Here is an 11403-nt window from a genome sequence, read left to right on the forward strand (position 1 = left end):
CCAAAAGCACTTTTTTTTTTTTTTTTTTTTCAAAGTTAAAGTATTTTGGCCAAGCTTTTAAAAGAAAAAAAAAGTGTTTTTGAATAAAAGCAGAAGCAATTTTGGAGAAGCAGAAAATTATAGCTTCTCCCTAAAGCATTTTTTTGAAAAGTATTTTTTGAGAAAAATACACTTAGAAGCACTGTTTAAAAGTTTGACCAAACTCTAGTTGCTGCTCATAAGTGTTTTTCAAATTAATTAGCCAAACACAAACTGCATCTCACCAAAAGTACTTTTGAGAAAAAAAACACTTTTGAATTTTTTTTTTCCTTCAAAATAAGTTGATTTTTGAAGCCGGGCCAAACAGGCTATAAATCTACAAATCAATTTGTATGTCAAGTTCTTCGACGAAGCCACGTGGCAGTTTATTAGGCAAGGGTACAGGGGAAGCAGTAGGCCTCACAAGCATCTGAACACTGCCTCTTCATATTTCAAATTAAAAAACAAAAAAAAGAAAAAAGAACTACTAATAATCAAGGAACATGTACTCTGTCTCAACTTCCTTACCTGTACAGTGCACGTCCCAATCAATACTCTATACAAAGTCTACATTCCCTTTCTCTCTCTCTCTTAGATTACAATTACAATATGGTGGTTGGTTCCCACAATTGTAAAAGGAAATTATGCAATGAGTTTTTGGAGAAGAAGAAGAAGAATCAACTTATAAAGCAAACTGAAGAAAATTCAGAGCAGCATTTGGTCACAAAATGCTCAAACTCCAACTTTTGTTTTTCTTCTTTAACTTTTGCTTGGTTCTCAAGCTTGCCATTTCTCGCCCTGGTCAGCCCTCTATATGCTTTTTCCTTTTATACAATGTGAATTTGATGAAGGGCTTTAAATGGTTTCTATATTATGTAGTTGTAATTGTGTTTGGATATTCAATTTGTTTTAGTTTGATTGACTAATGTTAACTTTGCAAGTAATTTACTGTTTGTGGTTAATTCTATGATTATGTTGTTTGATATAGTCATGGTCCTTGTGGTGTCTATTATTTGGATTGAGTTTAAATTCTATGAACAGAGACGGGATCTATCGGAAACAACCTCTTTACCTTTCTAACATGGGGTTAAGGTCTAGGTACACTCCACCCTCCCAAACGTTACACTATTTTTTTTTTTTTTTTTGGTTGTTGTTGTTTAAATTCTATGAACTGATGAAGCAAAAGATATTTATACAATCAAAAGATATTTATACAATCAGGTCACTTATAAAAAGTAATCGCAAGTAATTCTATGGAAAACATTAGTAATTGCTAATATGGAAAAAAGGTAATTGACTTGCTAGTATAGTTTAACGTGATAGCGTGAATAATCTTTTGAGTGTATATAGCTTAAATCCTTTTTGATTTTGGAATGGACTCGCTTTGAATTTGATATTTTTAGTAGATGAATGTAGTTCTAATTTCCTGAATACAGCTAGAGGTGCTTTTCTTCCCCTTTTCCATTTTATATACTTGTTTTTTTTAAGATTGTTGAATGATTTCTGAGCTGTTTTCCTATTTAGGCTATTGTGATCCTTAAAGGTAGTTAAAGTAGTCTGTATTTAGGCGTGGATAAAATGCAAGAAAGTGAAAAGGGGTAAACTTTTTAAATCTATTGAGCTAGTGCAAGATTCTTATATTTTTTAGGTTGCCTTTTCCCTGACGATTTTTCAGTCGAGGGGAGGCTATTGCAGTGTGAGTGGGTCTGAGTATGATTTTGCAGAGTCAGAGAAGTTCTTCTTGTGAAGAAGCCCATGTTAGATTCAACATTTCCCAAGAATCCACTTCCATTCCTTGGACAGAAAGATATATATAGCCACGAAAGAGGGATTAAGTGGATTGGAGTTGATTGGGCGGTAGACAGAGGCTGATGTAGAGTATTGCCACCGGGTTCATTTGAACCTAATGCTTACAATGTGGAGCATAAAATGATGTATAAAAATTCACTAAAATTGCAACAAACAGTAGATGAACCCATAACATTAAAGATACAATGAGTTCAATGCTAAGAACCTTAAACTTTGAACCAATAAATTTTAAATTCTGGATACGTCTCTGCTGGCAGAGTCATAATGATGAAAAATCATCATGTCTAGCTCGAATGGATGATCAAGCATGCTGCTATAATCTTGTATATTCGCAAAGATTCTCATCTCTTCATTCCATAAGTCGATGAAATATCTTGAATCTTGTGTTAAAGAGGAAAGAAATAAGTGGGATGTCTTCACATTCTTATTGAGCAGCTCTAGCTTTGCTTTTCTCATATGAAGTTTTTTGGTGCATTAAATTGGTGTAACATTAGTGAATAATACGTTATAAGAGGTTCTCTTGCTTCCGTTATAACTGCACTTGTTTTGCCGTTCTCTTGATTGCCAGTGCTGTTACATGAGAATATAAGGGCTGCTCCTTTATTATTGATTAGGCTCTTTCAAGTTGCACTTTTGTTTACTATCTATCTTGTTTATTCACTGCAGCACCATATGTAATGCGAATAAGCGGTGGAGCTCGAAATGATGTTCGTACTGCCCCTACAAGTACCCTTTGGCATAAGGATTTCGGATATACAGGCGGCATAGCTAAGAATGCAACCCGCCCAAGTTTCATCACGCCTCCACTCGATACCTTACGGTATTTCCCTCTATCAGAGGGTCCTGAAAATTGTTACAATATCAATAACGTGCCCTACGGCCGCTATTCAGTTAGGATCTACTTTGGATTGGTTGCAGAACCAAGTTTCGATAACGAACCTCTATTTGATGTTTCTGTTGAAGGGACCTTGGTTTATTCTTTGCCGTCTGGTTGGAGTAATCACGACGACGAACGAGCATTTGTTGAAACTCTTGTATTTCTTGAGAATGGTACTGCATCATTTTGCTTCCACAGCACGGGTCACGGAGATCCTGCTATACTTGCGATTGAGATTCTCCAAGTCGATGACAAAGCATACTATTCCGGTCCTGGATTTGGTCGAGGGAAAATCTTCAGAACTAACGAAAGACTGAGCTGTGGAGATCATAATTCAAAATTTGACATTGACTACAATGGGGATCGTTGGGGTGGTGATCGGTTCTGGAGTACAATCATGACCTTTGGTCAGAATTCTGATAAGCCCATATCTACTAAAAGCATCATAAAATCAGCTTCCGTAGCGCCAAACTTCTATCCACAAGCTCTTTACCAAACTGCTCTTGTTAGTACTGACAATGAGCCAGATTTAACATACACGACAGACGTTGACCCCAACAAAAACTACTCCGTCTGGTTACACTTTGCAGAAATTGATCCTTCAGTTACAGATGTGGGACAGAGGGTCGTTGACATCTCGATAAATGGAGACACTGTATTTCAAGATGTTGACATTGTGAGAATGGCCGGGGGTATTAACAGCGCTGTCGTACTGAACACAACCGTTCCGGTCAGTGGCAGGACTTTAACTATCACATTGCATCCCACAAATGGAACTCATGCCATCATTAATGCCATTGAGATTTTTGAGGTTATAACCGCTGAATCTAGAACATCACCAGAGGAAGGTAAAACCTAGATGTTTCACTTATACTTCTTGAATGCTTGTTTTCTGACTTTAAACTGGGAAAGAAACGACTAAATAAAAAGTTTGTACACGTTTCTCATATCAGAATACACTTTATATTTTCCTTAGTCCAGCTTGTGACTTTCTCATTTTACTTCTTTTCTTTTCTTTTTCAGTGAAGGCTTTGCAGTCACTGAAACTTGCACTTGGACTTCCTCTTCGTTTTGGGTGGAACGGTGATCCATGTTTTCCGCAACAACATCCATGGAGTGGAGTAGATTGTCAGTTCGATAGAACTAGCAATACATGGGTCATCGATGGGCTGTATGTTCTTGACCCTGAGCTTAGATAGAGAAGTTCCTTTCTTTCCAGAGAGACATGCGCGCGCGCACACACACACACACTTGACGCGTGCGCACACAGACATTTGTAAATATAACACTCTTTCGCTGGCATATATTCCTTCTATTGATGTTCCCCACGTAAATGTAGAAGTTTTACTGGACAGGTTTTTGGACTAGTTAAAAATGCAAGGTCGACTTAAATTTATTTGCGTTAATTGGAGTCAAAAGAAAAGAAAAATGCAGATAGAGAAGTGTTTATCATCCTCTTTGTATGTATGTAATTACGTATCTTTTCTGTAAATAAATCGCACACACAAAAATAATTAGCTTTTTGAGTAACAAAAATATTTTTAAGCCATCACACCCCTTAGGGTGCTACCCTTCTCCATACCCCACGCAGGATGCTTTGTGCATCGGGCTGCCCTTTTTATAATTGTTGATCTTTGTTGGTCCCCACTATTACCACACAATTATGTTTGCTTTATCAAGACTCCTTTATATTGTATGTCCTAGTTATTCAAAATTTTCAGGGACAACTTTCCTGCTTTAGTGTGCATCTGTTTCTGTACTTTCGGGCTTTTGTTTAAGAATGTATTGGAAGAGCTGCATGTGTTTGTTGCAGTCAGCTTGCAAAATTCTGAAACATCGTGTCTTACTCGCTGTGCTAATGCATATTTTTACAAGCTTGATTGGCTCATTTCAGCTTGTGAAAAATGATTTTTTATTGGAGAACATATTTTCCACTTCCATGCTATTACTCTTTTGTCTTAATATGTGCCCTCAATTTATCTTTCTTAAATCTTGGCTTTTGACCATATTCATGAAGTTTCTGGTATCTTAACGTGGTCTTCTTTTACCCAATGTAAATCCCTTGAATGTCGTTGCTACTTAAATAACTCTTCTTTTTTCAAACTGTTTTTCCTGTAAGGTCAGTGGCCTGGACGACCAAGGTTTACATGGTTTCTTACCAGATGATGTTTCTCGATTGCGCCATCTCCAGAGCATGTAAGTATAAACATATGGGAGTTCTGCTTTCCTGGCAATATACTATTTGGACGAAAGATATGTTTCTGCCAAAGATCTTCTACCACTTTAAATGGAGTTGATGATAAATATGAATCTTAGCGATCTTCCATCATGTATATATGCAGCGTCCGACGTCTCAAATATGATCTTCTGACTTATATTTGTTTGTGTGCAATTCATAGAAATCTGAGTGGAAACAGCATTCAGGGGCCTATTCCCTCAGCACTTGGAACAATAACTAGTCTGGAGAAATTGTGAGTACAGCTTACAGAGACTTATGTGCTTTTCCGTACTCGTTTCAGATTTCTTTGCTGCCAGAATTATAGATTATGAAAGATGGAAACATAACGCTTTTCCAACTACTTTCTGATTATATTAGACATACAATATATCCTTGCTATAATCCTCTCCCAATCTCCTCGAAAAGCGTCCTAGGTTTTGGAAAATTATAATTTTAGCTTGACAAAAGGGAATGAAGAATTCCCGATACTATCTCATTTCCTCCTTGAATATTATAATAGAACAGTTGGGGGCTCGTGATTTTCATTTTTGTACGTGGGGGATAGTGGATGTGCATACTGTTCCTTGGTTATTTCTGTGATTAAAAATCTTCACTTGGTGATGACCTAACAAAAGTTGCACAACAGGGATTTTTCGTACAATTTCTTCAACGGGTCGATACCTGAAAGCCTTGGGCAGTTGACCTCATTACAGACACTGTAAGTTACTTCAATGAGCTTAGTTAAGGACATGAGACTGGTCAATAACGAGCTTTTAGTTACTAATTGGTTAATTACAGGAATCTCAATGGCAACTTGCTCTCTGGAAAAATTCCTACAGCATTAGGTGGAAGGCTCTTGCACAGAGCTACCTTCAAGTATGTTCCCCTAATTGCGCATTATTGGCACAAGACTTGTTCTTAGTGAATCATACTTCAGAAATTGCAACATAAGTTATAGTACATGGAGTTGTTTACTATTATTAATTTAAAGTAGTTTTTCGTTTGTCCAACTTTTTGTTGCCAAAAATACATACTGCTTAGGGTCATCATTCAATTTTTAGAGGACTCGGCGAATGAAGGTTTCCTCACCACCATTTTGTGTGGGTGTTAACATTTGGCTGTTTTCCTTAGGAACGTGTTGTGCACAGGCTGTTATCAATTGTTTGACAATACTGCTTTTGATACTTGTCTACCTCAATCCAAAGCAAGTTGGGGTCGACTATATGAATATATGTCGCTCCACTTAAATCCGTCTCAGGAGTCCGATGTCTGAACAATTTTCTTGGTTCAGACAAATCACCACTAGCATATACTGATATCAATCTCCTTAATCTCAGCTTTGGAAGTAAGGTAATAACTGCAGTCAGGATTATGTACATCTCTAGGTAGAGATGCGAATTAAACCTTCGGTGCATGTGCTGAAACTAACATGACAATTCATGGCTGTATTTACTTGAGGATCAGAAAAACAAACTGTGAAATTTTTGTTCATTGGTGCTATTACTTACTGTGGATGCTTTCAGTTTTACTGATAATGCAGGCCTTTGTGGTATTCCTGGACTACCGACATGTGGACCGCATCTTACTCTAGGTGCCAAAATTGGCATTGGCTTAGGGGCATGCGCGGCTGTTATAGTTATCGCCATCTGCATGATATGTTGGTGGAAAAGGCGACAGAATATCCTCCGCGCTCAAAGAATTGCTGGTAAGATTTTTCATTTCACATATGCCATGTATCTTTAAACAATGATCTTAGACGAGTCTATCAGATCTTTTTCTTTGTATTGTGCTTTCTCATAGATGAATCACTCACTGTGTTTTTTCCTTTTACACAGCGAGAGATGCTCCATATGCAAAGAAAAGAACACATTTTAATCATATTCAAATGACAAGACACCATGGTCATCATGAAACAAGACACCATGGTCATCCTGAACATACTCGGACAGCTGCTGAGAATGGACCGCCTTTGCTTACCTGAGTTCGAATCTGCTACCTAACACAATTTTTGAGCCACCTTTGCCGCTACACTAAAAATTTCCCTTGTGTCAAGGGAATTCAACAATCTATACACACATCAAAAAGAATTATTTACAACCTATTTGTGCAGTATAATTTTTCGATGAATGGAGTTCAATTGAACCCCCTCCCGGCCATGTAACTCCACCGGTGGTGCTTAGTGACAATATTGCCAGATGCAATGCTACAAGAAGTCTGTTTTGTGACTAGAAGATGTGTATAATAGTTATATAAAGGAAGTAGTTCAAATGCCATAGATGTACTTCAGTGTCAAATGCTTGCAGATAACTTGGGAGGAATAGACAGAATGATATATATTACATGCATTCTTAATCAGTTTTGGTTACATATTTGTAGCATACAAACTGTGTATTACTGAAATATAATTGAAATGCAATTTTATCCTGCTAATTTTACTTTACGTTCTTAAGATTTTTTCTGGCAAAAACTATGTAAATTTAGTTTGTATGCCAATATTGACTCTTAAATCTTTACTACTCCAATTAAGTTAAGTGTGTTGTGGATGAAATGATTCAACAATCTCTAACAGTATTGAACAAAATACAAATACAAAGAAGAAAAATAGGTAATTAATGTTCCAAATCACATGTTAAACATCATTTCTTTTTCCACAAAAAAAGTTGAAAAATCAAAACATGACTGAAAGAGCAACACTGTTAATAACTGAAGACACTCCATGAAGTCAAAATACTCTCTTTACTCTTAGGGGTCGTTTGGTTGGGAAACAAGTTATCCCATGATTAATTATCTCGGAATTAGTTATCCCACCCTACCATAGAGATAAAAAAACACTACAATCCTGGGACGGGATTAGTTATACCACGATCTTATCCCAACCAAAACACGAGATAAACTCATCTTAAATTTAATCTCAGGATTAATTATCCCTTATCTCTCGTACCAAACGAGCCCTTAGCGCTTTGTGACGCACTTCCTGCCAATCAAGACACCAGTTGGAGGGCTAGTTACCACAATAGTACATTGGCTATACAACCAATAAGAATATTGAAGAAAACTTCCTAAATTAGACCTTGCTCTAAACAATCCCTTCACCTCAAACTTCACTCTTCCACTCTCCACTTCCTTCTTCAATTGTTGGCTATGTTCTAAAGGTAGCCTAACCTGGCTACTCACCAAATGAACATCTTGAAACCTCGACTCGTGGCTCATCGTCGAAAAAGGGTCCATGTAACTAGAAGCTAAAAGATTACCACCATGATACAGATCCAAGATCGCATAATGGAAATCTACTCTCCCTCTTTTGTTTGGATTTGTGAAGTTTGCAAGTATAGTAACATCTGCATTGAGGAGGTAGCCCATGTCAAGATAGGCTGCATTGAGTGTGGCACTTGTAATGTCAAACTTTGGATTTCTTGGGCGGAAGACAAGATAGATGATGAGGATTGCTAGGCCAGCTACTATTACCATGACCCAAAAAAGTGCACAAAAACCTGCCACTAGCCATGCAAATGGCTGAGTTTTACGCCTTGTAGGTACTTGCACCAGACCTGAATAAATTACGGTCAGATCTCTCTGTAATAACATCGCTATGTAACAATCATTCACTATAAAAACAAGTTCTTTATGGAACCAATTTTCATACTATGTTATAATATATGTTCTCTATAACAGCACTTCGTTATAACATCCCCAAAAAATTCGGAACAAATAAAACTGTTATAGAGAGGTTTGACTGTAGTCAAAAGCAAAAGTGCATGTGTCAAAGATTGTTGGGCCTTTAAAGTGCAAAACATCAGTTAATGTGTGGGCTTTAATGAAGAAAAACTGGGTAGTTGCATAGATAGCCATTTTTAGGGATATTATTTAGAGATTAATGTGGGTTGTTCTGATGGTAAGCACCCTCCACTTCCAACCAAGAGGTTGTGAGTTCGAGTCACTCCAAGAGCAAGGTGGGGAGTTCTTGGAGGGAAGGATGCTGAGGGTCTATTGGAAACAGTCTCTTTACCCCAGGGTAGAGGTAAGGTCTGCGTACATACTACCCTCCCCAGACCCCACTAGTGAGATTATACTGGGTTGTTGTTGTTGTTGTTATTGTTATTTATTTTGTCATGAAATTTTAAACTAAAAATCTCAACTTCAGGACAACTCAGGATATTTTTGTCTTGAAAAATTGAGCTAAAAAATTGAAATTCAGGACGCTCTAGTTAATTCCTAAATAACAACCCTTTAGAGTGGCTACCTGGTGACATTTCTACAAGAAAAACGTCAATAGAAAAGAGCAAAAATAAAAATGTAATACAAGAAAATGTAACTACAATTACGATCAATAATTATTTGGACAAAAGAATGGCAAACTCTAAATGGCTGGCAACCTATATTAAATCTTTAAGTTCTTATTCTTAATCAGTAAAAAAATCATTTTCTTAACAACTAATATATCACTTTTTCACCCATATTTTATCTAGTGTTATCTTAAATTTGGAGTCCATCAGTGAAGATACGATGCTTTAGCACCTTGACGCCTAAACTAAAGTGCCAACTAAACGCGCTTTGTGCGAGGGCGTTATCTAGCATTATAACTACGGATTTAACTGAATCCATAATTTTCAAGTAGGGACATGAATTTATGTATAAAAATTTACTAAAATCGTAAGAAATAGTGAATATGACACATAACTTTAAAAATATGATGAGTTTAATGTTAAAAACCTTAAATACTGAACCCATAAAATTTAAATTTTGGATCCGCCTATGCTTTATACGAGCCTTTGACAACATTGGACTCACCTGAAGAATGACGATGATGTTGGCTATGTGGCCGAGATCCTGAATGTGGTTGTTGTCGTGGTGGCGGTACTGGTGTTGGTAAATGAGAGTCACCAGAATAGGGTTGTGGTCCTGAATGTTGCTGTGGTTGCTGTCGTGTTGGCACTGGCAATGTTGGATTTGGAAAATGAGAGTCAGAGCCATGTGTTTGATCTCTTGCATTAGGCATCTCCGGAGGAATCGGAGAGAAATGAGGATGTTGTGGTGCATGTTCAAGGGGAGGAATATTTGGTGGAAGAAAATACGGGTTGGTCTCACGTTGACGATACATTATGAACTAGAAACTAAAAGACGAGGGCGTCCTAGAATTGCTCCTGTAGTACCACCAGTGGATCCGGTGGATGATCTTATTAGAGCAGAGACTAGAGAAGATGAAGTTTGAGAACAAAGACAAAGTTATTGTTATCAATATTGTTGTGAAATTGTCTAAAGAAGGATTGGTAGAAAGGCAAAGAATCAGAATTTGTCAAAGCAAAGAAGGCAAGTAATCTTAATTGCTTTTTAGTATACGTTACTCTCAGCATTTGTATGCTTACTTCTTAATCTTGGGACAACAATTACTTTTCCTGTTTGTGATTTTTGATTTTGACCAGTCACTTCTACATACAAAAAGAGAAAAATGGGGAAGATTTTCATCATTGATATTCTTTTTTTTTTTCCCTTTGTCATTACCTATATAAAAGTCTGATTCTTTCGTACTTATCACTGGGCATAAGAATACGAAGTCAAGAGGTGGCGCAGTATAATATGCCGTTTGATATCAGGGATAAGGGATACTTAAGTATAAGGTTAAATTATTTCGGGATTATAGTATTATTTTTATCCCTGGACATAAGAATACAAAGTTATCACTGGGCATAAGAATACAAAGTTAAGAGGTAGACAACTCATAGTTTGTGTATTTATGGCTCGTTTGGTACGAGAGACAAGAGATAATTAATAATAGAATTAAATTTAAGATAAGTTTATTCTGTATTTGATTGGGATAAAATCGCGATATAATTCCCAGAATTAATTATTCCGAAATTATAATATTATTTTTATCCCTATGAAAGAATGGTATAACAATCCCGAAATAATTAATTTCGGGATAATTAATCCTAGAATTACTTATGCCAACCGACGATTATAGGTGATAAAGAAATACTCCTCTCGCCGTGTCATATATTTGACATCATTCGATAATAGTTTTTAAGACGGAGAAAGTATGATCTGTTTTTTATATAGTATTTAAATATTTAAATTTTATTTCAAAAAAATTAAAAAATATATATTTAAATTTACATGAAAATTAAGACATTTGACACTCCAAATCAAAAGGACGCCGCATACATTCAAACAAAGGGAATACTTCAATATTTTCATGTCCAGAACCAGAACAACATACTCTTTCTAAAAATCCACTTCATTCTCTCTTTTTATATTTGTGTTATCACAAATTAAGGTTTTATTATGTAGAAGTCCAAATTAGGATACTGCTATATCTTTTTTTTTTAAATAGTAGAAATGACACCATTTAGCCGCTCTAAAGAGTTGCTATTTAGGAATTAGCTAATACTTTCTGAATTTTACTTTTTCAGTTCAATTTTTCAGGATAAAAGTCTCCTGAATTGTCCTGAAGTTAAGATTTTTAATTTAAAATTTCAGAACAAAA

At 36.3% G+C, this 11403-nt stretch overlaps 2 protein-coding genes across 2 annotated transcripts; one reads left to right on the forward strand and one right to left on the reverse strand.

Annotated features, from left to right (window-relative positions):
* The first annotated feature begins 600 nt into the window (after window positions 1-600).
* LOC107773953 (receptor-like protein 4) lies at window positions 601-7352 on the forward strand. Its single transcript, XM_075229840.1, has 9 exons — window positions 601-819; window positions 2494-3552; window positions 3728-3875; window positions 4829-4900; window positions 5104-5175; window positions 5569-5640; window positions 5721-5798; window positions 6446-6627; window positions 6758-7352. Exons 1-9 carry the CDS (start codon window positions 747-749, stop codon window positions 6901-6903), a joined length of 1902 nt encoding a protein of 633 aa, XP_075085941.1. The 5' UTR covers window positions 601-746; the 3' UTR covers window positions 6904-7352.
* Window positions 7353-7641: 289 nt separating this feature from the next.
* Window positions 7642-10151, reverse strand: LOC107773954 (NDR1/HIN1-like protein 13). Its single transcript, XM_075229841.1, has 2 exons — window positions 9711-10151; window positions 7642-8470 (listed from the first exon to the last, which is right to left on the reverse strand). Exons 1-2 carry the CDS (start codon window positions 10018-10020, stop codon window positions 7875-7877), a joined length of 906 nt encoding a protein of 301 aa, XP_075085942.1. The 5' UTR covers window positions 10021-10151; the 3' UTR covers window positions 7642-7874.
* Window positions 10152-11403: the final 1252 nt, after the last annotated feature.

The sequence above is a fragment of the Nicotiana tabacum genome, chromosome 14, assembly GCF_000715075.1.
Source record: "Nicotiana tabacum cultivar K326 chromosome 14, ASM71507v2, whole genome shotgun sequence".
In the NCBI taxonomy this organism is placed as follows: Eukaryota; Viridiplantae; Streptophyta; class Magnoliopsida; order Solanales; family Solanaceae; genus Nicotiana; species Nicotiana tabacum.

What these genes read in the sequence shown, in the direction of transcription:
- LOC107773953 (XM_075229840.1), top strand. Translation starts at nt 747, where the DNA reads ATGCTCAAACTCCAACTTTTGTTTTTCTTCTTTAACTTTTGCTTGGTT. An exon ending in TAGAACATCACCAGAGGAAG is followed by an intron (nt 3,553 to 3,727) that starts GTAAAACCTAGA and finishes TTTCTTTTTCAG; the next exon opens with TGAAGGCTTTGCAGTCACTG. An exon ending in TTGCGCCATCTCCAGAGCAT is followed by an intron (nt 4,901 to 5,103) that starts GTAAGTATAAAC and finishes TGCAATTCATAG; the next exon opens with AAATCTGAGTGGAAACAGCA.
- LOC107773954 (XM_075229841.1), bottom strand. Translation starts at nt 10,020, where the DNA reads ATGTATCGTCAACGTGAGACCAACCCGTATTTTCTTCCACCAAATATT. An exon ending in ACATCATCGTCATTCTTCAG is followed by an intron (nt 8,471 to 9,710) that starts GTGAGTCCAATG and finishes TAATTTATTCAG; the next exon opens with GTCTGGTGCAAGTACCTACA.